Genomic DNA, 27029 nt, shown 5'->3' with positions numbered 1-27029 from the left:
TTTCTAAAACATTTCTAAACTATTTAGTCAGGGGCACTCACCTCTTTTCCCTTAGAATCTAAGGCTTAGATTGTCAAATAAAAAAAAAAAAAATGACTACAGCTAACACAACGCTGCCCGGTGTGAATGAATCTAAATTATATCTTTTTTTTTTTTCAGATCTGCAAAAAATATACCTTTTGGTGTGCCGCAGAATTTTAGTTATTAGTTTATGTGTGCCCTGAGATGAAAAAGGTTGAAAAATCACTGACATAGAGGATGGTTTATACTACTATCAGGTAGAGAGGTAAGGCATAATGTCTCTATCTGGTATACATACCGATATAAATGCATAAGCATTTAGATTACAAGAGATGCTAACAGAATAAGGAGGCAAGTAAAATTCCTCCTCGCTCACCTATGGCTATGCCTGCAAGAAGAGTGCAGGGAGCAGATTAAAAAACACAAGCGCTGATGAAAAACCCTGCAGATCTCTCTTAAAATGACTTTTATTTTCCTGTGTTCCTTTAGTTCAGCCATCCACTGGCGTTCAGAGGGAGATGAAATTTGCACAAGGCGGTCGGTGGTCTTCCTTGCGTGCAAAGCAGCTTCCCATACCCAGGAGCGATTTTGAAAACCCAAATACTGCGCCATCCCGGAGAAAGGAGGCAGCCAGTCCAACACCCCTCGGAGCACGTAGCCAGCCGCCCCGCCCTCAGGCTCGCCCCGCCCCTTACTCTCGCCCCGCCCCTTTGCGTAACCCGGATACACACCCACGCTACCCTTTCACCTCCCGGCAGTTGGCTAACGTGGAGGCGAGACCCGGCTGCACCGTCCCGGTGAGTTGGGCACGCGGGGACGGCGCAGGTGCGCTTCGCGGCGCGGCTCAGCCTTTCCCGGGAAGGAGCGATGGGGCGCGCGGGCGCCGGGGAGCGGGCGCCGGTGTAGAGCGCGCGGCGCCCGGCCCGGGAGCGCGGCGGCGTGCGCGGGGAGGCCCGTGAAGGCCGCCGCCCGGAGCGCCCGGCCTCCGGCGCCATGGCCCCCATGGGCATCCGCCTGTCCCCGCTGGGGGTGGCCGTGTTCTGCTTGCTGGGGCTCGGCGTGCTCTACCACCTCTACTCGGGCTTCCTGGCCGGCCGCTTCAGCCTCTTCGGCCTGGGCGGCGAGCCGGGGGGCGGCCCGGCGGGCCCGGTGGCCGCGGCCGACGGCGGCACCGTGGACCTGCGCGAGATGCTGGCCGTGTCGGTGCTGGCCGCCGTCCGCGGGGGCGACGAAGTGCGGCGCGTCCGCGAGAGCAACGTCCTCCACGAGAAGTCCAAGGGGAAGACGCGCGAGGGAGCCGACGACAAGATGACCAGCGGGGACGTGCTGTCCAACCGCAAGATGTTCTACCTGCTCAAGACCGCCTTCCCTAACGTGCAGGTGGGTGCCGCGAGCGCCTGGCGCCGGGGGAGCGGTGGGCCCTCCGGGAGCGGGGGAGCGTGGGAGCGGGCCCCGTCACGTAGACGCCTCCCCACAGCCCCAGGTCGTGGAGCTCCCGCTCCCATTTCGCAGATGTGGATGGAGATTGGGACACTGAGCTGCAGGCGCCCAAGGTCACACAGACAGTTGCTGGAAGAGCTGGGTGAGATTGCAGGCTGTGCAAGGGCCCGGGCCCTCTGGCCCCTTCCCGAGTGTGCGTGCGTGCGGGTTCGGCATGGTGCCTGGGATCCGGGAGCTTTGGGTGGTGGGTGGGCTTTTACATCAAAGGGCTGAGCTTCCCTACATGGCCTGCCTCGGGCTCCTCTGTCAAATGAAAGGGATTGCGCTAGAACCCCCAAGGTCCTCTAGCCATCCATGATTTAATTACTGGAAAGGTGGTGACTGTATGAACACACGTTTTCTGGCCGACCTACCAGGAATCCACGAAAGGTCAGCAGCTGAGGAGGAGGTGCGATGGCGCCCGGCCTTTGTGGGATGGATACCTAGGAATCACTGTAGTTGTCGTGTTATCAGGACCCTCTTAATGGCACATATTTTGAGGGCCCTTCAAGGAACTTTTTGGCAGTATATTTCTCAGCAACTTCATTTCAACTGTCTATCCTTTACTTACTCCAGGAAATAAGAATTGAAGAGCATTTGCTTTTTCTTTGGGTAGATTTCTGATAAGGAATCTTTCTGGTAAGGCATTACTGCATTAGGGAAATTCAGATATTTTTGGCTACTGGGAAGAAAAATTGTTTCCAGTGGAATTTAATTAATTAGATCAACAATGAAATCTAACCTGGGGCTTCTTTGGAAGAGCTAGGAGAGTGTTGTCATTGTAGAATTACATACCATCTGTGACCCTCCTTCTAGTCTATCTTATTATTTCTGTGGTTTTCTTTCTTCCTCTTCCTCTTTCTGTCTTTTTTTCATTTACTTAATTTTTTTTTTGTAGCAAGTAACATTGGCTTTCATCATGAGCTGCTGAATACCAGATGTAATTCACACAAGAATTCTCAAACACAACCGTTTCAATTTTTCTGATGCCCTACCCTGCTTTATCACAGTTTATACTGACATGTGTTTGCATCTCTCTGATCTCCAAAACACAGAGTTCTTCCCTAGAGTTGGTAGAAGAAACAGGAGTTTTAGAGAAGTTGACATAGTTGTGACAGTAGCAATAGTAACATTTCTTGAGTGCCCAGATACTGGCCACACAGGACTTCATTTGATCCTCACAGCAACTTCAGAAGTAAATTTTATTTATGCCCACTTTCCAGATGGGAAATCTGAAGCTCATGGCACTTTACTACACAGTTTCTATCATCTTTTAACTCTTCATTTTAGCTAGATCTTTAGGAGGCTACTTAAAACAGAACTTATAGTGAGGTCTCCTAGGCCCTAGGACCTAGGGAAACAAAATCGTACAAGCTTAAAAGCAATAATAGTGAAATATAGTAAGCAGAGTTGAGGTTTTTTTTAAGGTAAAGATAAAAATATTCTTAAATATTGGAAACATAAATCTGTGCATGTGTGTTCACATGCCAACTCCACCCCACTCCACTTCTGCCAAAGCTTTTGTCTTGGGTAACTTCCACAGGATTCTGAGTTTGCTTTCTCACTTATTAGCAAACACTAAGGGAACAGCTGCCAAGGGTAGAGAGCTGCCTTTTACTAAACACTAAACCTAAACTTTCGGAATTGTAGATGTTGAAGTCTCCTTATTTTCTTGGGATTGTGTGAATGTTTGCATGTACTCATCAGTGTTCATTTTGGATGGTGGTTGGTGGAATAGAGGAGGCTATGTTCATTTATACAATGACAAAATAGGATAGTGTCATGTTGAGCTATCTCCTTTTGTCCCTATGTTGTTAGAATAGAGGCCAAATGTTGTAGCCATCTAAGTAGAGACTCAGCCATAGATTCTTTTCTTTTTTCACTCTCTTCCCCCAACACGCAGAAGTACAGTCTTAAATGCCTGGTTGTTTTTGAAGCCTCACCTGCAATTTTTTTGGTAAGGAACTTAAATCCCACTCAGTTTATTTTCTTATGGAAAATTAGCATCAAGTAACCACAGATACTCTTTTCTTTTATACTGGTGCCCATGCAAATGGAAAGGGGTCTCTTCTTCTAAACTTTTTAAAAAATGCTTTGTTCTCATACCTTTTTAAAAATATATATATTTTATTGATTTTTTACAGAGAGGAAGGGAGAGAGATAGAGTTAGAAACATCGATGAGAGAGAATCATCTATCAGCTGCCTCCTGCACACCCCCAACTGGAGATGTGCCCGAAACCAAGGCACATGCCCTTGACCGGAATCGAACCTGGGACCTTTCAGTCTGCAGGCTTACGCTCTATCCACTGAGCCAAACCAGTTTTGGCAAATACCTTTTTTAAAATTACTTTATTTTTATTGATTTCAAAAAGGGAGAGATAGAAACATCAATGATGAGAGAGAATCACTGATTGGCTGCCTTCTGCATGCCCCCCACTGGGGATTGAGCCCACAACCTGGGCATGTGCCCTTGACCAGAATCAAATATGGGACCCTTCAGTCCACAGGCCAACGGCTCTAGTCACTGAGCCAAACTTGCTAGGGTGAGCTTTCCTAATAAAGTTCACCCCTCAGAAAAACAATATAGCATGTCACTTGAGAGCAAGCATGTCAAACTCGCAGCCCGTGGGCCTCATGCCTCATTTATGTGGCCCGTGTTAGCCTTTTGAGTTTGACATACTTGCTCTAGAGCAATGATTTTCAACCTTTTTCATCTCGTGGCACATGTAAACTAATTACTAAAATTACGCAGCACACCAAAATATATATTTTTTGCAGATCTAACAAAAAAATAGGTATAATTTTGATTCATTCACACCGGACAGCTATCATGCTGGCTGTTGTCGTTTTTTTATTTGACAGCCTAAGGGAAAGGGAAAAGAAGTCAGTGCCCCTGACTAAAGAGGTATTCCATGTTTTAAAAATACTTGTGGCACACCAGTGTGCCTCCTGCAGCACACCAGCTGAAAATCGCTGCTCTGGAGCACTAACTAAACTGGGGACAATTTTGCCTCTAGGGGACATTGGGCAGTGTCTGGAGATTTTTGGTTCTCACAACTGGGGGTAGAGTGCTATTGACATCCTGTAGGTAAAGGTTAAAGAACCCACAATGCATAGAAAAGGCGCCTATAACAAGGAATTACCTGGTCTAATTTTTCAACTTGTGCCCACGTTGAGAAGCCCTACTCAAGTTTGTCCTAAGAAAACTCAAGTTTGGCCTAGAATACCTAGATTTCCTTTTATAGTTAACTTTTTTCATGTTAGTGATCTTTGTTGAGTTCTCAGGACAGCAGTTCTCCTAAACACATTGGCAGTGCTTGATTTCACTGTGTGAAAAGAATAAATGCAGCATTGGTATGACACAGCGTCTTACATCCTTGTGTATAATGATGAAAATGAGGCTGAAGATTGCTGGAGTGGATTTGCAGAGAAACACAGAACAGACAAATTTAGATTTATCTTTATGATTTAAAGTAAAGGGAATTCTTTTTAAAAATATATATTTTGTATTGATTTCATAAAGGAAAGGAGATGGAGAGAGAGAGAGAGAGAGAAAGAAAGAGAAAGAAACATCAGTGATGAGAGAGAATCATCAGCTGCCTCCCTCATGCCCCACACTGGGGATTGAGCTTGCAACCCGGGTATGTGTCCTGGCTGGGAATTGAACCGTGACCTCCTGATTCCTTGGTCAACACTCAACCCGTGAGCCACTCTGGCTGGGCTAAAGGGAATTCTTTATTTGAGGGGCTCCTGTCCTCATCTCGAGGAGTTTTGACAATGATTTAGATAAAGCATGGTATTCCAAGCTGGTAGGAGCAGCTTATGTCCATGCCTTCCTGACCTCTAGAATAAGAGTTAAATTCTTTCAACAGGAGTGCCCACTAGAAAAGTTTGAGAAGTTCTAGTATAGTGCAAAGAACACTTGCCTTTGATATCTTGTCCAGTCTCCAGACTATGCCAATTATTAAACTTGTGTTACAGTTTCCTCTCCTTTAAAATTAAGGTAACTAGTAGTAATGTGATATTCAGTGCAGCAATAAACATTGCAGACAGAGAAAAAAAAATTCATTGGGATAGGCCCAATAGAGGATTTTACTGTAGTAAAATCAAGTAGCCTGATGAGCCTGAATCAGAAGCACATGGAAGAAAGGTAGGCAGGAGCTGTATCATATGCTAAACTCAGCGAAGTTTGGACCAGATCTTTAGTTCAGTCCTAGAGTACTAAAAGATTTACCCAACTTTTCTTGAAGCCTACAATGTGCCATACTTTGTTTAGGCTTTGGGCACTTGGAGTGGGTGAGACCAGTCAGGAGACTTTTAAAACAGGCTGTGTGGGAGATGAGGACCAGAACCTGGGCAATGGGAAAGTTATACTTAGCTTGTTTTACTAGCTAACATTTATTTAGTCCTCAGTAACTGGCAAGCACTGAATTAAGTTTCTTATTGCCTCTATTTTTTTCAAGTGAGAGACGATAATTTTGAATTGGAGTTATGATTGTAGAGAAGTTATATGTGGAAGGATATGAGAAAATTTTTAGCTATGTGTCAAAAATGACTCATTTCTGGTTTTGCTGATGGTGAAAGGGATGACAAGTACTAGAGGGCAGATTAAGTGTTATCTTAGACTTAAGTTAGAGGTGCCTTGTATGTTCAAGGGAACATGTTAAGGAGATAGTTAAATACATATGAGTCTGAAGCTCTTGATATTTCTGAATTAGAAATACAAATTTGTGAGTCATAAATGTGATATTGATTGAAACCAGCTGTGGACAGGATTGCTTAATGAAAGAATATTGTGTGAAAGGGGAAGATGAGTACCTACAACCAAGGATAACAAAGACTGAAAATAATCATACATATAAAAGCTTAATATGCTAAGTGTCCGGTTGTCTGGTCGTCCGTTCAACCAATCAAAGCATAGTATGCTAATGATATGCTAAGGCCACTCAACCGCTCACTATGACGTGCACTGACCACCAGGGGGCAGATAGTCGACCAGTCGCTTTGACATGCACTGACCACCAGGGGGCAGATGCTCTGACCAGTAGCTTAGCTTGCTGCTGGGGTTCAGCCGATCAGGATTGAGCGAGATGGGCCGGACATGCCCTGGAGCCTTCCTGTGGTCCCTCTCCAGCTGGCCAACCTCTCGCGCCCCTCCCCAGCCCCGATAGTGCACCAGTGGGGTCTCTCAGCCTAGTCTGCACCCTCTTGCAATCTGGGACCCCTCAGGGGACATGGGAGAGCTGGTTTTGGCCCAGTCCCGCTCAATGCAGGAGCTGCCCCCTGGTGGTCAGTGTGCTCCCACAGGGTGAGCGCTGCTCAGCCAGAAGCCGGGCTCACGGCTAGCGAGCGGAACGGCAGTGGCGCCTCCGTGGCAGTCAGACATCCCCCAAGGGTTCCTGGACCGCGAGAGGACTCAGGCCAGGCTGAGGGGACCCCCTTCACCACCAAACCCCCCCCCCCCCAGTGCACGAATTTCATGCACCGGGCCTCTAGACACTTAATAGTAGCAGCCAACTTTTATTAAATGCTTACTCTGTGTTAAGCACTATACTATTTGTTTTACCTTTTCTATTTCATTGAATCATACAAAGAACCCTGTAGGGAGATATATTTGTCATCCATTTTTAGCACTTTGTAACTGAAGCTCAGAAAAGTTAGTTGACTAGCCTAGGTAAGTCACATACCCAATAAATTGAGGAGCTGGAATTCTGATGATAAAACACATACTCTTAATAATGGTTCTGAATGTAGGTCAGTGGTGAACTTTGTGAGAGTTTGTTTAGTGGCTCCATGGGGAAGGAAGCAAATTGAAGAAGATGGGAGATAGTGAGTAAAGACAAGTCTTTCAAGAAATTGTGCTTCTAAGGAACTTAGCTAGGGTGTTATGTGGGACTAAGAGAAGGTTCTATAAAGGTTTGTTTGTTTTGTTTTGTTTTTTGGTATGTTTGTTTTTAAATGTGTCACTAGAGCCTGTTTATTTATAGTATAGTTGAGATATAGTAGTTTATAGAAAAAGACTTCTGAAAAGGGAGGAGAATAAGATAGGTAGAGTAGTGTTTATCCATTTAGAAAATAGTTATTGAATTCCTACTGTGTCATAGGTACAGCTTAAGACAATATATTCAAAATTTATTAAAATTTAATGATTTATGTAAATGGTACCTTCTTAAGGTATTAACCAAAAGCCTCTTTAACCCCAAAGTAACTGAATTGTCATGTAAATAACATTAATTGTGTTTTTGGATTCTTGATTTCTTCTTCTTATTCAATTTCCTGTTAAGGACTAGGACGAGATAGGCAGTAAAGATGAGGGAGGGAGAGTAGTTTGAGTAGAATGGTTATGGAGAAGAAATGAAACTACATTAGTGAAGGATAATGTTGTCAATCAAGAAGTATTTAACACCTATTATTAAGGCACTGGTTTATAGGCAGTGGAGATGGGGCTACAGTAATGAAGGAACTGTCTGAACACACGGATCTTATGTTGTAGTAGGTCAAGATAGATAGTTAACATGGTAACAAATAAGTGACTTATACTGATAAGGGCTTTGAAGAAATCAAAGTAAGAACATGTGGGAAGAGTGATTGGGGGATCATGCTTTGGCCATGGGTAGTTGGGGAAGGCCACTCTGAGGCACTGTCATTTGAGCTGAGAGCTGTGTGATAAGAAGCAGACCATCATGCAGAGATTTGGTAAAAGAGAATATGAGCCAAAGAGTGCAAGTACAAAGGCCTTGAGGCCAAGGGACAAGTAAGTCTGGAATGTAGTGAATAAGAGTGCAAATAGAGAAAGGTTACAGATCATCCAGGCCTTGCCTTGTAGATGATAGTAAGCAGCCTGGATTTGTCTCCGTGTAATGAGAAATTATTGGAAGGTTTTAAGTAGGGAGTAATATAATCAGTCTCATTTAGGAAGATGGCAGGTAGCTGGGTTGAGAAGGAAAGCGCCATAAAAGCAGTGATTTTTGTCTCTTGTTCATTATTATATCCCAGTACCCAAAACAGTTTAGCTTGTGTAGTCATTAAATAGCTGATGAATGAATGAATGAATTCGAGAATATACTGTAGGAGGCAAGAGCAATCAAAGGCTATTCTAGGAATCCAAATATGGGATATAGATGGTGATTTAAACCAGAATTTTTTTAGTATACTGTACATGATTTAGTCTGTGGCTTTTGCATGGTGATAACAAAGTACTGTAGAGTGATGTCTGCGAGATGGCAGGAATTCTCTACTGACATTCCCTCACAGAACATAGATTTTGGCGGTTACTCATGAACGAGAGTACCTTTCTGGGAATCTGAGAGTCCAGCAGAAAACTTACAGCACACCACTAAGGCCAAAAAAAAAGAAAACTCACAGCAAGAATAAATGCATTAATGTTTTTGCTAATCTTGGGTACATTTATTTCTAGGTAATTTATTTCTGTTGTTAGTGTAAATGGTTTTCTTTATGTTAAATATTTTTAATATTTCTTGCTAGTATATAAAAATGCAGTTGATTGATAATGATTCACCTTGTATCTAGCAACTTAATTTTGTTCTATAATATTGCCACAATTTTTTTTGAATTTTTTCAGTAATCAGATATCAGTTACATATTTTGCTTCTTCTTTTCTAATCCTTGTCCTCTCCCATGCCCTCACCCTTCTTTAGCTTTCTAAAATGGCTAGGACTCTGCACATTATTAATAGTGGTTATGATGGAGGACAACTGACTGTCCTTCCTGCAGGGTTCTTCAGCATCTGGCTTCCATTACTGTCTGACCTCAGACCTCATCTTTAGCTCCTTTCTTAGCTCATTTGCTCTAGCCATGTTTGCCTCCTTGCTGTACTCTGAATATACCAGGCACACGCTCGCCTTAGGGCTGTTGCATTTTTTATTCCATGGGCTGGATGGAGTGTGTGCCCTTTACATACTTGCTAGTCTCCTTTAGATTTTCACTCTAATACCACCTTTTCAGTGTTGCCTTTCTTAGCTACCCTGTCTTTTAAAAACAAACTAACAACTTCATTGCAGCATATTTTACATATCATATAATTTGCTCATTTCAAATGTCCAATTCAGTAGTTTTTGGTGAATAGGCCAAATTGTGCAACCATTGTCGTTAATCAGTTTTAGAAAAATTTCATCACCCTAAAAATATCCCTGTGCCCATTTACTGCTAATCCCTGTTCTACCCTCTGCCCAGGCAACCACTAATCTACTATCTCCCTAGATCTGCCTGTTCTAGACATTTCACATAAATGGAATCATCTAGTATTTAGTCTCTTGTGTCTTCTTTTTCATTTAGTATAATGTTTTAGGGTTTATCCATGCTATGGTATGAATCACTACCTCATTTCTTTTTATGGCTGAATAATGTTTTATGGTATGGATGTACCACATTTTGTTTATTCATCAGTTGATGGACCTTTGGTAGTTTCCATTTTGGGGCCATTATGAATAATCCTAGCCACCCTATCTTAAAGAACAATCCTTTTCTACTCTCCTACACACACTTCCTGTTCTTCCCTGTTTTATTTTCTCTAGCATACCACATGCTTATTTATTTATTTTGTATATTGTTTATCTCCTTCAATAGAATGTAAGCTCCACAAAGACAGAGACTTTTGTCTCACGTTGATCAACATCATGCATGTCTGGTATAAAGTAAGAATCAGTAAACATTTGCAAACCAACAAAGGAAAAAGTGAGTGGATGAATTGGATGTTTACTATACACTGTATTAGAAATAGTTTATGATTTATGTGGCTTGGAGTTTCAGGAATATTACTATTTTTAACCTCTTCAATGTCATTAGGATATTTCAGGGTACTTTCCAGAGATTGCTGATAGCTGTGGGTTTTCACCCTGTATGACTTTGCTCATATACTGTTAGTGTTATAAACACTCTGACTCGTTAGTAATGGGGTCTAGGCATGGCATCACATTCAGTTTAACACATTGATCTACTCTGGAAAGGGAGCTTGTCAGAAAGCACAGTACCCGCTTGTTTCTTTGAGGCTTACTTTATATTTTCTATATCTGGAGTCTTTGTCTTTCTTTGACAACAAGCTAAGTTTGAATATTAGATTGGAAAGTACTTGAAGACAAAATATTGTTGGAATTTCTCTTACAATATAGTTTCATTTTGTAGTGAAATGTCTTGAAATTAAAAAAAATATTGATTTACCTACTTTAAATTTATGTGATTTTTGTCTGAAAGGTTTTTCTCTTTTGTGCTTTCCTAGGTAGTGATTTTCTTTCTTACTCTAAAAAATTTTTAACTATTATCTCTTTTTGATGCAGATAAATACAGAAGAACATGTGGATGCAACGGATCAGGAGGTTATCTTATGGGATCGTAAAATTCCTGAGGACATCCTGAAGGAAATAGCCACCCCCAAGGAGGTGCCAGCAGAAAGTGTTACTGTCTGGATCGACCCACTTGATGCTACACAGGAGTATACGGGTAATTTTAAAATTTAAAATTGATCTCAAACTTTAGATTGTCATTATATATCAGAAAATCAGAATGAGGGCAGGTAGTATATACATGGTAGTAGATATTTTACCACTCTCAGATAACTTTTCCATTAGATTTTACTCAGAGCTAGATTAATGCAGTATCATATGACCCATTTGCACTGGATTGGTTATTCTCAATGTCCCTACCCCCCACCAATGTATGTCATACTCTTTTTTTAATATAAATATGTATATATTATTATTTTTTAATTAATTTCAGAGAGGGAGAGAGAGAGAAACATCAATGATGTGAGAGAATCATTGATTGGCTGCCTCTTGCACACCCCTTATTGGGGATCGAGCCTGCAACCCAGACATGTATCCTGATTGGGAATTGAACTGTGACCTCCTAAATCACAGGTCGATGTTGAACCATTGAACCACACTGGCTGGGCTGTATGCCATATGCTTATTGGTGATAATGGCTCATTATGTCACTGATTCTTCAGTGAAGGAGAGTTTTATCAGTTACAACAAATGGTTCCTATTTGACACTTCTTGAGGTGTTTACTTATATATTGAGGTACGTGTTATTTAGATATATATTTATATAGTCAGAATACAATATTTACCTGTGATAGTGGGAATTTTTATTTTATTGCATATACCTCTACTGTTAAAATTCTAAATAGTAAACCCTAGTCACCCAGAGAGTAAATAATTAGCAAAACAGAATTATCACCCCACTCCCTATTTTCATTCTTTTTACCTCGTGTTAGTTCAGATTTCATTTCTGTGGATCCTTTCCCATGCCTTGTTTCTTACCCAGAGGTATCTAATGCTTGCCTTTTCTCTGTTCTCTTGGTGCATATGTTAAAGGTGGTTGCTTATACATTTGTCTTCCTTCTAGGTGGTAAGTTCTCTGAATGTGGGGGCTTCTGCTTTGTCACCTTGGAATTCTGGAGCTTAAGCACTGAACTTGACCCTTAATAGACACTCAATAAGTAACTATTTCGAGAACAGAGAGAAGACACTACGTTGTTATCTAATAATAACTGAAATTATAAAACAGTGTTGTGCATAAAATGTTTTTCTGAAACTGAGATTGGCCTGATCATATAATAGTCATAATATGTAGTGAGCTCACCCCTTGTGCAGAGAAGGTTATTTTTTAAATTTAATGCTAAAATTAAAAATAATTTTAATATTTAAAGATGAGTACTTAATTAGTGTCTGTAATTTACAGATGAGGAAACTGAATTTAAATAATTTGCCCAAAGAAATGCAGCTAATAAATGATAATCTGGGGGAATAACCCAGGTAATATGCTTACAAAACCAAAACTCAACTACTTCCTTAACTGGCGCTTACTATCTAGACTCTGAGGGGATTGTTGACTGTGAAAGGCATTTTATAAAATGTACATAAATTTTTAATGAAGTAAACTATAACATTATATTCTGAATTTATATGTTACTTTAACAATTGTGTTTGTTGTTTATTTCTCATAGAGGATCTTCGAAAGTATGTCACTACTATGGTTTGTGTGGCTGTATATGGTAAACCTGTCCTCGGAGTAATACATAAGCCATTTTCTGAATATACAGGTAAGAAATATGTTAGAGCAAGAGTTAATGTTATTATATCATTTGTCTGTAGTGCTTACCATCCTGTCAGAATCTCAACTGTAGCTCTGTAATTATTAGAGTCAATCCCCTCCCCTACCTCACCCCTTCACTGGATACAGTAAGGATTTTATTATTGGTCCTCAGAATACATGACAAAGCAGAACTGTCTAAACTTTCTTTAGAGGATAGATAATGTGTAATGAAGATGAGAGATTCTTAGTGTATTGAGGAATACAGTTATATTGACTCCCCAGTAGCTGAGGTCCAAGGCTCTTACACATTGGATTCTGTGTGTATTCTGAGATCCACCCTGAAGTGGTCTTAACAAAATCTGTTGTCATATCAGAAAATGAGCTTGATCTTGTGGTTAAGGGCATAGTGGTATTCTGGTGCTTAAGGGCAATGCCAACCTCAACATAAAAAATGGATGGTGTCACTGTGAAAATCTCAATAGCGGTACTAATACACTTAATATAGTTTGTGAGGGACACAATTACTATTAGTATTCCCACTTAGAGATGAGAAACATGAGACTCAGAAAATTGATAAATTCCTCAAGCTCATTCAGCTAAATTAGAGGAGGAATCAACCCAGGAATTTGGTGCAAATCAGTATAGCACATAATTCCATGAATACTAACATTTGTATAGTATTTAGTAGTTTGTAGTATACTTAATGCTATCTCAGTTCAACTTTTTGATAACTATGTGATAAGGAAAAATGTTACTGTATTTTATAGATGGAAAAGGGGCTTACCAGCTCTTACAATGAAAACCATACATTTATAAATGTTACTGTAAGGGCTAACTAGTCTTTTTGAATATCTCACATTTGTTTAGTATTTTCAGTTTATGAAATGTATTGACATAAAATCACTTCACCCTTAAAATAACTCTGGAAAGAATGTAAAATAGGAATTATAGTGACGGTGAATTTTTTAATAAAAAAAATGTGTATATTAAAGTTAAGTACAGGGCTAAAGTCTTTGAAGCCCTCATTCTTTTGACAGTGTCCCTTATTGCCTCTTCTATATCAGGATTTCCTTTAGCTGCATATAAAGTAAATCTGATTATAATGGTTAAACAAGTACAAGCTTTATTATTCTCATCTAATAAGAGGGCCAAGCGTGTAGGGATTGTTTAGTGGCTTTGTAATGCTGTTAAGCTGACTTTTCTGTTTTTGCTTTTTTCTTAGAAGATGGCTTTTTATTTTATACTCAAAGTTTGGCGCTTCTGGTTTGCATAGGTCTATGCTAGGCAGGAAAAAAGAGGAAAGAAGGTACACAAAAGATCTATGCTAGCTAGCCCTTCTTTCTATTAACTTGGCCCTCTCCTTCATCTCATTGGCCAGATGTCACATGGCACCCTTAGCTACAAGCTGAGTCTGCTACTTCAAAGAGAATTAGAACTGTAATAAAGGGAATGCAGAGGAAATTGATATCAGATAGGCAAATAGATTCACATTCTTTGGACCTAGTTTCCACATCTGTTCATTTAGGGGGAAAAATTGGGATAGGAAACTACCCATTGGAAAAAAAGCTTTATTTTATAAAAATATGTATTTCTCCCCATAGGCTTATCTAACTCCTTAGAATAAGAAAGCCAAGTCTCTAACTTATAGAAATGAGTTGTGTCCCAAAAAACGCGTTAAGTTACTAATAAAATGCCCTGTTCTTCTGTGGTACAGCTTTCTTGCCCAGCATACTGGAACATAAGGTGCTTGCTAGTCAGCAGATACCCAGAATAACCCATAGTCCTTAATTAGGTGTAGGTTGACCTGCTATTCCTGGATCAAAGGTTTGTTTGGTGTGCCTTATTCTTGGACTGTTATTTTCAGATCCAGACTGAATATTGATGTTTACAGAATACCAACTGTCAAATAGTGTGTTTACCAGAATTTAGCAACATGGCTGTAATAAATGGGAGGTAGATATTATTGGTGGCAGTTTTTTGTAAAGCTGACGAAAATTCTTACCAGATTTAATTAGAATTAATTCATTGAATTTGAAATTAGAAGCAAGAGATACGTGAGTAGTATTTTAATGAAGTAATGTATAAGTGTAGATATCCACGCAGTGAAAATGGTAGCTATTAAAAATAAGTTATAGCCCTGGCCAGTGTGGCTCAGTTTGATTCCTGATCAGGGCACATGTTATTTCTTGCTGGACTTTTAAAAGCATATCTTACAGAGAGAATAAACACATTCTGTAAGCTGTTATTTTACCTTTTCACCATTACCTCATTATCACCAGTCATTAGTATTTTAAGTACCTACTGTGTTTTTTAAGGTGATTGAAGTAATTTTGTCCATAGAAGTGTTATGACTGAATGTATTGAATTTATGTAACATGAAATATATTTTTAAAAATACTAAATTAGTAATTTTTATCTAAAAATATTCTGGTATGCCCTAGCTAGTTTGGCACAGCGGATAGAGTGTTGGCTGTGAACCGAAGGGTCCCAGGTTCGATTCCAGTTAAGGGCACATATCTCGTTTGCAGGCTCCTCCTCAGCGGAGGCCCTGGTCAGGGCATGTGCAGGAGGCAACCAATCAGTGTGTTTCTCCCACATTGATATTTCTATATGTCTCTCCCTCTTTCTTCCACTTTCTCTAAAATCAATGGAAAAATACCCTCAGGTGAGGATTAAAAAATAAATAAAATAATTCTGGTACTATCTACTGATATAATGCTATCTTGATTCTCTTACACAATACTGACCTCTAGAGATATGGCATTGTAAATTCACTTCTTAGTAAAATCATATTTTGGGTCATTTCTAAAAAAAAATTAGAGGATTTTTATTTTTTCTTCTCAGTTTTTGAATTTTTTCTTTTAAAAAAATGTTTATTAAGAATAATTTCAAATATAAAATGGTAATAAATTTTTATATACAGTAGTCTCCTCTTATTGCAGTTTTATTTTCTGTGGTTCAGTTACCTGAGATCAACCATGGTCTTAAAAATATTAAATGGAGAATTCCAGAAATAAACAATTCATAAATTTTAAATTGCTCTCCCTTCTGGGTAGTGTGATGAACTCTCATGTTGTCCTGCTCCGTCCCACCCAGGATGTGAGTCATATTAAACTTTTCACATAATAATTTTATCATCTATTAAAAATGTAAAATGGGATCTTCTGATTTTTTTTTTCTACATCTAATAGCTAGAATTTTTCTATAAGGGAAATTTCTCCATCAACTGAAGTTATATATTTGTCTTGAAATGTTGTTCTTTCAAGATAAGCGTATAACTCTTTTCCTATACCAGTTTTCATTTAAGGAGTTAGGGTGAAAACTGCCTGCAGTGAGAACAAATGTTATTTTCAGGTGGAGGGAAAGAGCAGGCTTTCTCCTTTTTTTATATATACTTATGATCTCATGGATATTTATGTATTCAGTATCGTTCAAACTAGAATTATTATTTTTTAGGTTAAATTTGTTTTTTTAAACCTTAATATTATATGGTCCCCTTCTTTAGGAATTATCTGTTGGTTCTCTCCTATGAGCAACAATTAAGTCAGCTTATTTTAGCCTTCTTCTTGACCACCCACCATGTATGTCTTTTTTTTATGTTTATCTTTCTACACTATTGTTTAACTCTTCAGATTTAAATGGTATCTTTTGAGTCTCTCCAAGCAACTCTGAGATAACATTTACATATCTTTATTCTAACATCTTTTTCCTATCTTTGTTTTCCTCTTATATTCATTAAATTGATTCATTGCTCCCATCTTATACCCTTTTTTCTTGGATAATGTAGAAACTGTTGAACTGCTGTGGTATTTGTGTGGGCACATGTTGATTCTTGTTGGCAAAGAGGCTGATAATTGATTTTCTTTCCCTTGGAAAGGGCTTGGTCTTTTTTGCCTGGAATGCCAAAGAGCTTTATCTTTGTAGTCTAATAATAGAGCAATGCTATATCTCTGATTCAGATTTGGCATTCTGGTCAGATGTCTACATAGTATGTCTCTCAGTGTGGATAATTAGGTCTTCTTTTATTTCAGGAACATTTTCTTGAATCATAATTTTCAAGGTTAGTTCTCTTTCATTGTTTTGTTTTTCTTTCTCAGGGACTCCTAATGTATATTTGTTGACTCTTCTTTCTCTGACTTCTGTACCTGTCACTTTCTCTTTCCTTTTATTTGTTTTGGCTTTTTGCTTGTCTCATTGCTTGCTATGTTTTTGGACAAGTCAAATTGTCCTTTGTGTATTCTGATTTTGTGCAGAGTCTTCAGTGATTTTGTCTTTTATTTTCCTTTCTTGTGTTATGAGTTCCCATTTTATGTCTTTCTATTGTTCGTTCATCTTTTCTTGAGTTTTTGTTTCATAGCATTTTACTTTTTTAATGTTTTTGTTGATTTTTAGAGAGAGAGGAAGGGACAAGAGTAGAGAGATAGAAACATCGATGAGAGAGAAACATCAATTGGCTGCCTCCTGCATGCTCCCTACTGGGGATCCAGCCCGCAACCCAGGCATGTGCCCTGACTGGGAATCAAACCGGTGACCTCTTGGTTCATGGGTTGATGCTCAACCATTGGGCCACACCAGCCAGGCTCTTTTTTAATTTTGTTGCTTATTTATTTTTAATCATGTTGGAATGCTATATTATAGTTTTTCTCTGCTTTGTATAAATTTTCAAGTAGCCTGAAATGTTTTAATCTTTGTTCTCTGTGTTTTCTTATATTTTTCAATGGACATTGTGGTTTAACATTTTTTTCATATTTGGCCAGCTACTGTGGAATCATTTGGAGGCTGGTGATTCTCAGTTCAGAAGATCTTTTCTGTTAGCATGAGGAAGGCATTATCTTTATTATCAGGCATCTTTTATGTTTTTACATTTCTTCTTTCTTGTTTGATCCCATCTGGTTTCAACCCTTCCTTCTCGTTAGTTTTATTTGCTGTCTTCCAAATTATCTCTCTTCGGGAGACATCCTAAAATATGTTGTACATCATCCAGTATGTTAGTAAGACTTCACTTTTGGTTTCATGTCTTCTCTAAGCCTCTTCTTCTTGAGAAGGCTAACCCCTATTTTGTAAAACTACTGTTTGGAATTCTCTGCTATATTTTAGACGGCCTCTTATTCTAAAAAAAAAAAATCACTTTGCTTTCCGGCCTGCTTTAGCCTGCTTGAATAATAAGGAAGATAAACTTGGCTGACAGACCTTGTAGGCCAGAGACTAGATATGCCCATACTCTCAATGCCATGCCAGGTGTATTTTTTAATTGGATAGAACTGGGTTGTTTTCAAGGCCACCAGCAAGATAACCACTAAGCACACATAGGGCTGGCTCTTCAATAAAAAGGGAAGTTCTGCTTATAGCGGGACTTAGAATTTGAATCCATTTTCTCTGAGCCCACCAAGGTGAATAAAGTGTAACTCCAAACTCTCCGAGCATTGCTTGATTTATTCCGGTTTCCTCTAACATTCTCACTGCTCTATTACCAAGTTTCAGGTATTTTTCCTTCTGGGAATAAATCCTGGCTGACTTTCTGTCACCACTGAGGTCCTCTGACCTCTTGGCACTTCGTGAAGCTCCTGCCATGTCCCCCACACTGGGGTCAGTTGCAGCACTGATTCAGCTATCTCTGGTATTTATTCCCCTTATTATAAATTTGGGTTGATAGCTATCCTCTCTCTGCTACTTATAGGCATTGATTAAGGGAGTTTGTATTAATCTCCTTGTTGCTATGTGGGGTTTTTAACAAGAAGTGTGAGAAGAGTCCAGGAGATTGTCATCATCCTTGGGGAACTCAGAAACCCAGACTCTTTTTTTCTTTTTCTGCAGCCGGGAGTATGTAGTAATGCAGTTGCTTTCATTGCTAGCCATGGTTGACTATATTTTATACCATAGTGAGTGACCAATAGAACAACAATCTAACTGGGATAATTCTGAGTAAGTTTTGTTTTCTTGTATAGTTTGGTAGACAGTGAAGAACACTTCTAAACCAAGAAAAATATTTCCAGGCATCTCTGGAGTCTCTCCTCCTTCTTAAAAACTTCTGTTCTTTTTTGAAATCTAGTACCGTTTCTTATACTGTTTGACAAAGCAGATATGTAAACCTAACTTACCTCTTTAATAGTTTTAAAATTTAAATTATCCAGGGTAATTAGTTGTGCTTATGTCATAGGTTGTCACGGGTTGGGTTCTCCAGGAATGAGACTTTGAGAGAGAGATTGGCTGCAGAATGTTCACTAGGGGCGGCTTGGGCTTACGTTTGCGAAGGGAGGGAGGGAGCTGGCTTAGATGCAAGGAGCAGTTGAGTTGCAGTGCGATCCAGTGAAGACGACTCAGCTGCCACCCCCCAGGGAGCTCTGGAGCTTAGGAGTTCTTAAGCCAAGTGTGTGCTCTTATCTCTGGCTGGGCAGGATTATATGGCCTTTTTTAGCTTTGTCTTAATACATGCCTATTTTAATGTAAAAAAAAATAAACATAGTACTCTGTCCTCAGGAAAAAAAATAAAGCTGCTGTTTTAGAAAAAAATACAAGTAACTCTGTGGAAGAGATTTTTCTTAAGTCTCTTGGTACTTTGAATTGAGGATTTTAAAACTCCAGTGCTATTAACGGATATTATATTTGCTTTTCAGCTTGGGCAATGGTAGATGGTGGGTCGAATGTGAAAGCCCGCTCTTCCTACAATGAGAAGACCCCAAGGATTGTTGTATCTCGCTCCCACTCAGGAATGGTCAAACAGGTTGCTCTTCAGACTTTTGGAAACCAGACTACAATTATCCCGGCTGGTGGTGCTGGTATGTTCCTGCTCCCCTTTGATGCCTGTAAAGTGTTCCCAGCATGGTCCAGGCTATGGCAGGAGAAAGATTTGGTTGCTACATGCTTGGGAAGAAAATGAGAGTAGACAGTGTACTTTCAAGTAGGCCTGGTCTCCTACTTGGTGATTTCTAGGGTGGGATTTCAGTCGTACATGCTTCCTTGACGGAGACATATCTCCCAATAGAAACACAATTTCACAATAGCGATTTCTGTTCCTCAAGTAACAAAAGCATCTTACTGTCAGTGATGTACTGTCAATGGTTGTTTTATATATGATCTGATTTCAAAATAGTTCTCCTATTAGTTTAACTCAGGGAGAGGAGAAGAAAAGATCCAAGTACATTATGATGTTTCATGTGGTAAAAGGATGCCAGAAATATAAGTGTCATTACAGTGGCTAATCTCTGGATCATTTTTAACACCCCTGAACTCTTTAGCTTGCATATCTGGGATGAGCCAGAGTCTAGTGCCCACCCAGCTAGCTTAGTGCATATTCTGTAATATGGCCCGTATTATAGGTGAGGGGTCAACTGGCTTTTTCTAGAAGGTAGTACATATTTTAGGCCCTGTGAGCTGCATATGGTCTATATTGCATGCAGGTTTTTGTTTTGTTTTTTAAACTACCCTTTCAAAATATAAAAATCATTTATAGCTTGAGGTTTATATAAGAATAGGCCATTGCCTAGATTTGGCTCATAGGTCATTTGCCCACCCTTGTTTTGATTACTGTTTAGTATCATAAAAGTGTTTTAATTCAAATAAATAGCAAATAATTGTCAGAAACATTTGTGTTTGAAAAACTTTTCAGCACAGTACTAAAGGGGAAATAATGCTTATTAACTTTTAAGCCTATAGTTTTATTTTGTTGGTTACATATATCATGACTTTATTCTTTTCTTACAGGCTCTCTGTTAGGTTGGTTAAGAATGGTAAAGGCCAAATACTCAGTAAGAATGGGATAAACCAGGTTCTAGACTCAGTTTCTTCTGCAGTTGTCTTAATTATTTTATTTTTAAACTCTACCTCATTACAAAGAGGACATATGATAGTAGTGTTATTTTGTATTCTCTTCTTTCAAATCTAGCCTTTCTAGGTATTCAGGTGAAACCTGTGGGTGTTTAGTTTCAGCATAATATTCCATAGAAAATGATATGTACTGAATGTATTATTTCATAGAAAACAACCACAAAGTAGGTGTAAATTTAAAAATTTTAGACATATTTGGTTATACTTGAGAATAACTTAAGTTACTTTGCAGTATATTTTTTGTTCATTTAGGTTTAATGTCTGTGCTATTACTTTGTTAAAAAAACCCAAACACCTATTTTGAAATAATTTTAGACTTGGCAGTTGCAAAGGTAGTACAGAGAGCTCCTGCACACCCTGTGCTTTTGTTTTTCACAGTGTGCTCAAAAAGTAAGCTACTTTCCTTAAATCTTTCCAACAGTAACCTAAATTCTGTTTATCTTTTAGGTTATAAAGTTTTAGCACTCTTGGATGTGCCTGATAAGAATCAAGAAAAAGCTGATGTATACATTCATGTGACATACATCAAAAAGTGGGATATATGTGCTGGCAATGCCATCTTAAAAGCCCTCGGGGGACATATGACTACCCTGAGTGGTGAAGAAATCAGTTACACTGGTTCTGACGGCATTGACGGTGGGCTCCTGGCTAGCATCCGAATGAACCACCAAGCTCTGGTCAAAAAACTCCCAGATCTAGAGAAGACGGGACATAAATAAGCAAAGTTGATTATAGATGACAGCTCTTCCAGAGCTGCATGGTCAGCCTGAAATTTGGAGGCTTCAAATGATCGGTGGAGACTCTGCATGGTTAAGGCCATCCCGAACTTTTTAAAGTATTTATGAAGCATCAGAGACTTATTTTCCCTGTAATAGGATACAAGATCAGGGGAGATGGGTTGCTTCGTGTCTCAAGTATTGTCTTTATTTTTGAGACTATTTTCGTACAGTTGTCATACACAAGGCGTGCAGGTGTGTGTGGGTGTGGGTGTGTGCGCGCGCGTGAATTAAAATCTATAGCTGAGTCTACATTGTTATGAGTCACCATTTTCACACAACATCATGAATCTTCACTGTTAGTACTTTCATGTAAAATTGGGCTGAAGAAAGGATTGATTTCCTATAGATGTTTAATATTACTTTTTACTTATATCTCATTAAAAACAAAGTATTGTTGGGGTTTTTACCCTTAATTCAGATGGAAAGCACAAGAAGCCACATGTTCATTAATATGCAACAAATGTTCTATTTATCTGTTCCTGAATATTATGGATTAAATAGAATAAGGTTAAATTGTTTTTTTCTTTGAAATTTTAATAACAGGTTCACCAGCAAGTAGAGAATATAGATACATGGTGGTTGCTTGTAACTTCTTTGTGTGTGTGCTTTGTTTCTACAAAGAAAAATGTGTTTGTACCCAGGGGTTCAGCTTTCCTGGCGTCTTGCTGTTGATTTTTATTTGCCCTATAGACAGTGCATGATTTCATTCATTCCCTCTTGAACACTTTAGTCTTTTACGTGTAAGGTTTGGATTAAGATTTCAGGGATAGCATTAGCATTTTTGTATATTTTTTCATTAGGGACAAAATATGCTATAAGGCACTACAAAAATGGAAACAATACTACTATTAATTGAAAGTTAATTTGACACTATATGAATTGAGCTAGCTTTCATTATTTTCAAAAGCTTTGTTTAAGTACTTTTTAAAAAATTAGACAGGTTTGTATATAGGGATTCTCTCATTGAGAATGAGTTATGGTTGCTCTTACCATTAATAAATGGGTCTAACTTTACGAAACTCTCAAAGTAGTAAATTCTGGGATATTTTATGGTTGTCCTTCAGATTAAAATAATGAAGGTTGACGTTAATATTTGAAGCATTATTTTTCTATTCAGCATGCGAAATCTGGTTGGAAGAAAGGTGGCCTATTCACTGTATCACTAATTGCAACCTTGCTTTGTGAAATATCATTGGGATGTCTGATTTCTCTCATTGTGATGTCTGAAAACTTTATGTATGCAAACAATACCATTATTTCACGTGACTTTGCTGTCCTTGTGTTCCATAATACACCGATCAAGAGAGGGATTTCTCATTTCTTTTTTCCCTCCCTCCCTCTCTCCCTCCCTCCCTCCCTCCCCCTTCCCTCCCTTCTTTCTTCCTCTTTTATAACCTTAAAGCAACCTTCCATTTATTTCCTATCTTGGAGATAAAATTGGCCAAAGTGGACATCCTCCCGTGTGGAATGTGCATACAACTTTAGGTTTGGTTATTACACTGTCCAAAGCTCCAGTTCCTCATTAGGAAATTGAATTTAGTATGATGCACATGTTTCAACCCAATCTCTAGCAACTGGTAACGAATCTGGGCCTCAATAGATAGGCTTTTGTTCAATGTAAATTTATTCAAAAATTCTTGTAGTTGGAACACTTGATATTTAAACAGGACTTAGGAATGCTGAACAAAATATTGAAGATCTCATATTTTTACTTAGTAGTTGTGAGATGAATCCTTTTTTCTCAGGAGAGATGGCAAAGGCATATGCTATTTCCAGAGTATCGTGGTATAAAAGCATTTGTGTCATTGTAATATGTCATACTTAGGGAAATAAGACTGGCATAGTAGAAATGGAATTGGAGTTTTCTTTCCGCAATATGTGGAAACTTTCTGATTTAATGGAAAATGGGAATAGTTTATACCAGCAAGCATGACTGCTTGGTTTTATTTTTAATTACATTAATTTGCGTGTAGATATGACTATGAAGGACTTGTGTGCAAAAATTAAGATATTGACAGTTAAATATATTATTTTTATAATTTGTTGGGTACAGTCTAGTTACTAATGATAAGTGCTTTTATTGAAAGTTAGTTTAATTTTGTTGTTTCTAAAAGTCAGTATACATTACAGAACTAATATAACTACAAAGAACAGTATTGATATTTATGTGAGACATTAGTATGCCAGAACATACCAGTCAAACACCTCATGAGTAAGTGAGTCATGTAATATCTCCCAGGATTATATAAATTATTTCTAAAATGTAGCAAAAACTAGAGTTTACTTTTAGTGACCCTCACCTCCCCACCTCCTGATCTTCCCTGTCCCTCATTGTTCTTATTTAGAAGATAATTTTCCCTTAAAATTGAGTTTTACACATCACAGTCAGTAAGAAGCAGTGGCATGAATAACCTCAGTAGCCATCAGCTGTCCCCTTCCTCTGCCTCTTCATTCCTACCTCATTCCCTATCTCCCCAGCCCCTTAAATGTTCTCCTTTTATTTCTGCTCTTCTTTAATCAATATACTCTTCCCAAACCTTATCAAGGAATTCTTTCATAGACCTATTTCTCTCAAGATTAACTGCTGAAATCTTAACAGTAGAACCGAGACTTCAGTGAGAGATCAATCCTGGTGAAATCCTAGCTGACCATTAATTTTCAGACTCTCCTGATAATGCAAAGGAAAATCACCTTAAAATCACAGAGCTTTATGCTGTCAAATCTAACCCATGCTTCGGTTTTCACAAAGCAAATCTTCCAACCCTCCCTTCAAAGAAGGAATATGCAGGAAATACAAGAGTTTGTGTATATAAGCCTGTTGGAGAAAACTTGCTTTTTCTATTAATTTTCATACTTGAATCCTTATTTCAGTTGAGATTACAAGGGCCTACAAGATAGGTCATATATGTCCTTGATATTCAATTGTCCCTTTTCCCCAAATTTTAGTTTTTATTAAAATTAATATTAAAATGAATTGTTTAAAGCTGTATAATGAAATGAAATAAGCATTTTGATTTATGTGTTTTAAGTAACAATTGTGCAAACTTCCAGTTCGCTGGGTGCTCCCTTTCAGAATTGTGTAAACTGGGGCAGAGGAAGTGGGGGAGGGGCAGTGGCTACGAAACTGGGTAAGAGGAAGGATAGCTCAGGGAAGGGTAGCAAGGGGAGGAGGCAAAGCAGACTTCTGCTCTGACCCCTGTGATCAGGAACTCGGCCCTTGCCTCAGGCCCTCGGCTCAGATGCTTAGTTCAAATATTGGGTTTCACTCGGTTTTAAGGTGACAGCCATCCCTAGTGGCCCAAGCATAAAAGAAAGCAGGAGTGCCACCCCTATTCCTCAGAAGAGAAAATAGCCAGCTTGCCTATCCTTGATAACACCTTGAAATGGCCTTATGGATCCATTCTGGCTAGTTAAAAACAGGCAACTGTTTGGATTATCCTAACTGCAGCCACTTATCTTGGCTATGTGCTGTTTGCCCCTGGATGGAAACAGTGATTTTTCATTTTAGATCTTGGTTGAATTTCAGACGTATTATTTTTAGTGTATGCCTATAAAAAGTCTGTCTTGTAACTGTTTTGTGAAATAAACCTAATCTGTGGTTTCATTTTATCCTAAAAAAAAAAAGTTGTGCCTTAACAATAGGTAAGTTATTTTCATGTTTTTAATATTAGAGTTTGGGAAAACCCATTAAAATTACTTTTGCTTAATCTAGCATTTACAACTAAAGTACATTTTTATAACTGGCATCTATCTTGATGTATATAGGTTTGAAATGAAACTTTATCCTTTGGTTTTTAATTTCAGTTAATGTAAGGCCAGGATAGATTACATTCTTTTAAATTTTTACTGTTAACTCATTTTAGTGTGCTGTTGTATCTATTCTAGACCTGAGTCACTTTGGTTAAAAAAATATCTATTTATTCTTTGTGCCACATCAGTAATTTATTAATGTTAAAAAATATTGTATTTTGTGTTACATACCAGAACAGTTCCTAGGTAGAGGAGTGTTCTGGTTACCAGTTACTATGAGGGCAAGAAGAATTAAACTTCGTACTTCAAAAGGAGGTTTTGGTTTTATGAGATGCTGGTTTTGTAAGTTGCTGATTATTTCCTTAAAGCCTGGCAGCTATTTGCGTTGCAATTTTCCATTGGTAAATGCTGACAGGAAAGCTTTTTCTTTTGTTTAATAATTTTTAAAGTTTGATGGTGAATTAGTTCTGCGGGAAAATGAGATGGTTTTCCTTTGAGAAAATATAAGCCAAACTTTCAGAAGTTAAGGATGATGAATAATATTAAAACATCTTTTTATATATTGTGTTTGTAAGGGTTCCCAAAGTGTTATAATAAGGTAATTTGTGTAATTGCAGAAGCTGATGTTTGATTATTATAATGTTCTGTTAAAATTCTCTTTGAGGTATATGTTACACGCATAGTAAATTATTATTCAAGAAAGATCCTGTATTTTTTTAAATAGGAAATATAGCATACCAAGTCATCATTAGATCACGTAGGCTACAAAGACTTCATCTTTCCCTGAGATGAAGCCCCCTTCTTCATTTATGTTGAGTTAAGGAGGGAATGTTTATGGAATTTAATTTATGTACAAAATATGGACTTCAATTTCCATCTACCCTTATGTCCACCGTTGGCAGTAGTGAAAGCTAGCTTTATGGACTAATGGGAGAAACCATAATGAACTGGTGCTGCCGTTGTTTATTCCCCATTTGATGGTGTTACTCAAGCTACTAGATACATATACATACACAAGGGGTTGAGTTTACACTAAAACTATGAAATGGCAGTCTATGTCCCTGCCTCTTCAAACTTTTATTTATCATCCTCACTTTCTGTTAATCTCTTTCGTTGATGAGAGTGATTAAAATAAAAATACTTTTGAATACCCTTCCCCTCACACATTTAAAGCTGTAGAGGAACTAGACCACTTCCTGTTGCCAAGACATGCTTAGGCACCCGAGTTTTCTGTACTTAGCATGCTTTACCCAGCCTCACCCACACCACCAAATAGAAGGGCGGGGGTCCCAATTTCAGACTAATCTCTACAAGGAAGTAAAACTACCCCCCTCCCTGTTTTTAGAGCAGTTTTTTTGTTTTGTTTTTCTTGTTATTGTTCCTCATAACACTTAATTTGTACATGTGCTGGTGTAAACTTTTAAGGACAGGGATTATATATTTTGGTGAATTTTCTGTTTCCACTTTAACCCCAACAGCTAGCCCAGTGTCGAACAAATTAGGTGCTTACTGTATGCTGGACTAAATTGAATAAAGGGTTATGACTAGCATTAGCATTTCTTATGCCTCAGTTGTGTAAGCTGGTTGCTTGTTTTGTTTCCTCTGCAAATATTTATGATTATAACCCCCCACACACTACATCATTCTTTAAAGTTGTGCTTCAGTTACTACCCCTTGGCCAATTAGCTCTAGAAAATGTGATTGCCTCCAATGAAATGATTATTCCAAACTCTGCCCCTGGATATACATTGCCAAACAAATTTGAATTTTCCAAATAAATTGGTCATGTCTGATAAAGTGTGTCTCAACTTTTTTTTTTCACTATGTAAAATCTATACAACAAATTTACCGTTTTAACCATTTTTAAGTGTACAATTCAAGGGGCATCAAATACATTCACAATGTTGTACAATTGTCACCACTATCCATTTGAAGAACCTGTTCATCGTTCCAAACTGTAGCCGTTAATCAGTCACTCTCCATCCTCCTTCCCCAGCTCCTAATAACTCCTGCTTTGTGTCTCTGAATGCATCTACTTTTGAACTCACTTATGCGGGGTTCTCTGTTCTCTCTCACCATGTTCACAGAAGTCATCAGTTTGAGAATGGGTGTATGTGACAAAC

The 27029-nt window shown here is 38.6% G+C and overlaps 1 protein-coding gene across 1 annotated transcript; it reads left to right on the top strand.

Annotated features, from left to right (window-relative positions):
• The first annotated feature begins 768 nt into the window (after positions 1-768).
• BPNT2 (3'(2'), 5'-bisphosphate nucleotidase 2) lies at positions 769-26703 on the top strand. The gene is made up of 5 exons (XM_079796212.1): positions 769-1401; positions 10795-10957; positions 12465-12560; positions 19168-19329; positions 20825-26703. Exons 1-5 carry the CDS (start codon positions 1015-1017, stop codon positions 21094-21096), a joined length of 1080 nt encoding a protein of 359 aa, XP_079652338.1. The 5' UTR covers positions 769-1014; the 3' UTR covers positions 21097-26703.
• Positions 26704-27029: the final 326 nt, after the last annotated feature.

This window comes from Cnephaeus nilssonii (assembly GCF_951640355.1).
Source record: "Cnephaeus nilssonii genome assembly, chromosome: 18".
Classification (NCBI taxonomy): Eukaryota; Metazoa; Chordata; class Mammalia; order Chiroptera; family Vespertilionidae; genus Cnephaeus; species Cnephaeus nilssonii.
The sequence above is the reverse complement of the archived record's forward strand: the minus strand, read 5'-3'. Positions and strand labels throughout refer to the sequence as shown.

What these genes read in the sequence shown, in the direction of transcription:
- BPNT2 (XM_079796212.1), top strand. Translation starts at nt 1,015, where the DNA reads ATGGCCCCCATGGGCATCCGCCTGTCCCCGCTGGGGGTGGCCGTGTTC. An exon ending in CCGCCTTCCCTAACGTGCAG is followed by an intron (nt 1,402 to 10,794) that starts GTGGGTGCCGCG and finishes TTTTTGATGCAG; the next exon opens with ATAAATACAGAAGAACATGT. An exon ending in GCCATTTTCTGAATATACAG is followed by an intron (nt 12,561 to 19,167) that starts GTAAGAAATATG and finishes TTTGCTTTTCAG; the next exon opens with CTTGGGCAATGGTAGATGGT.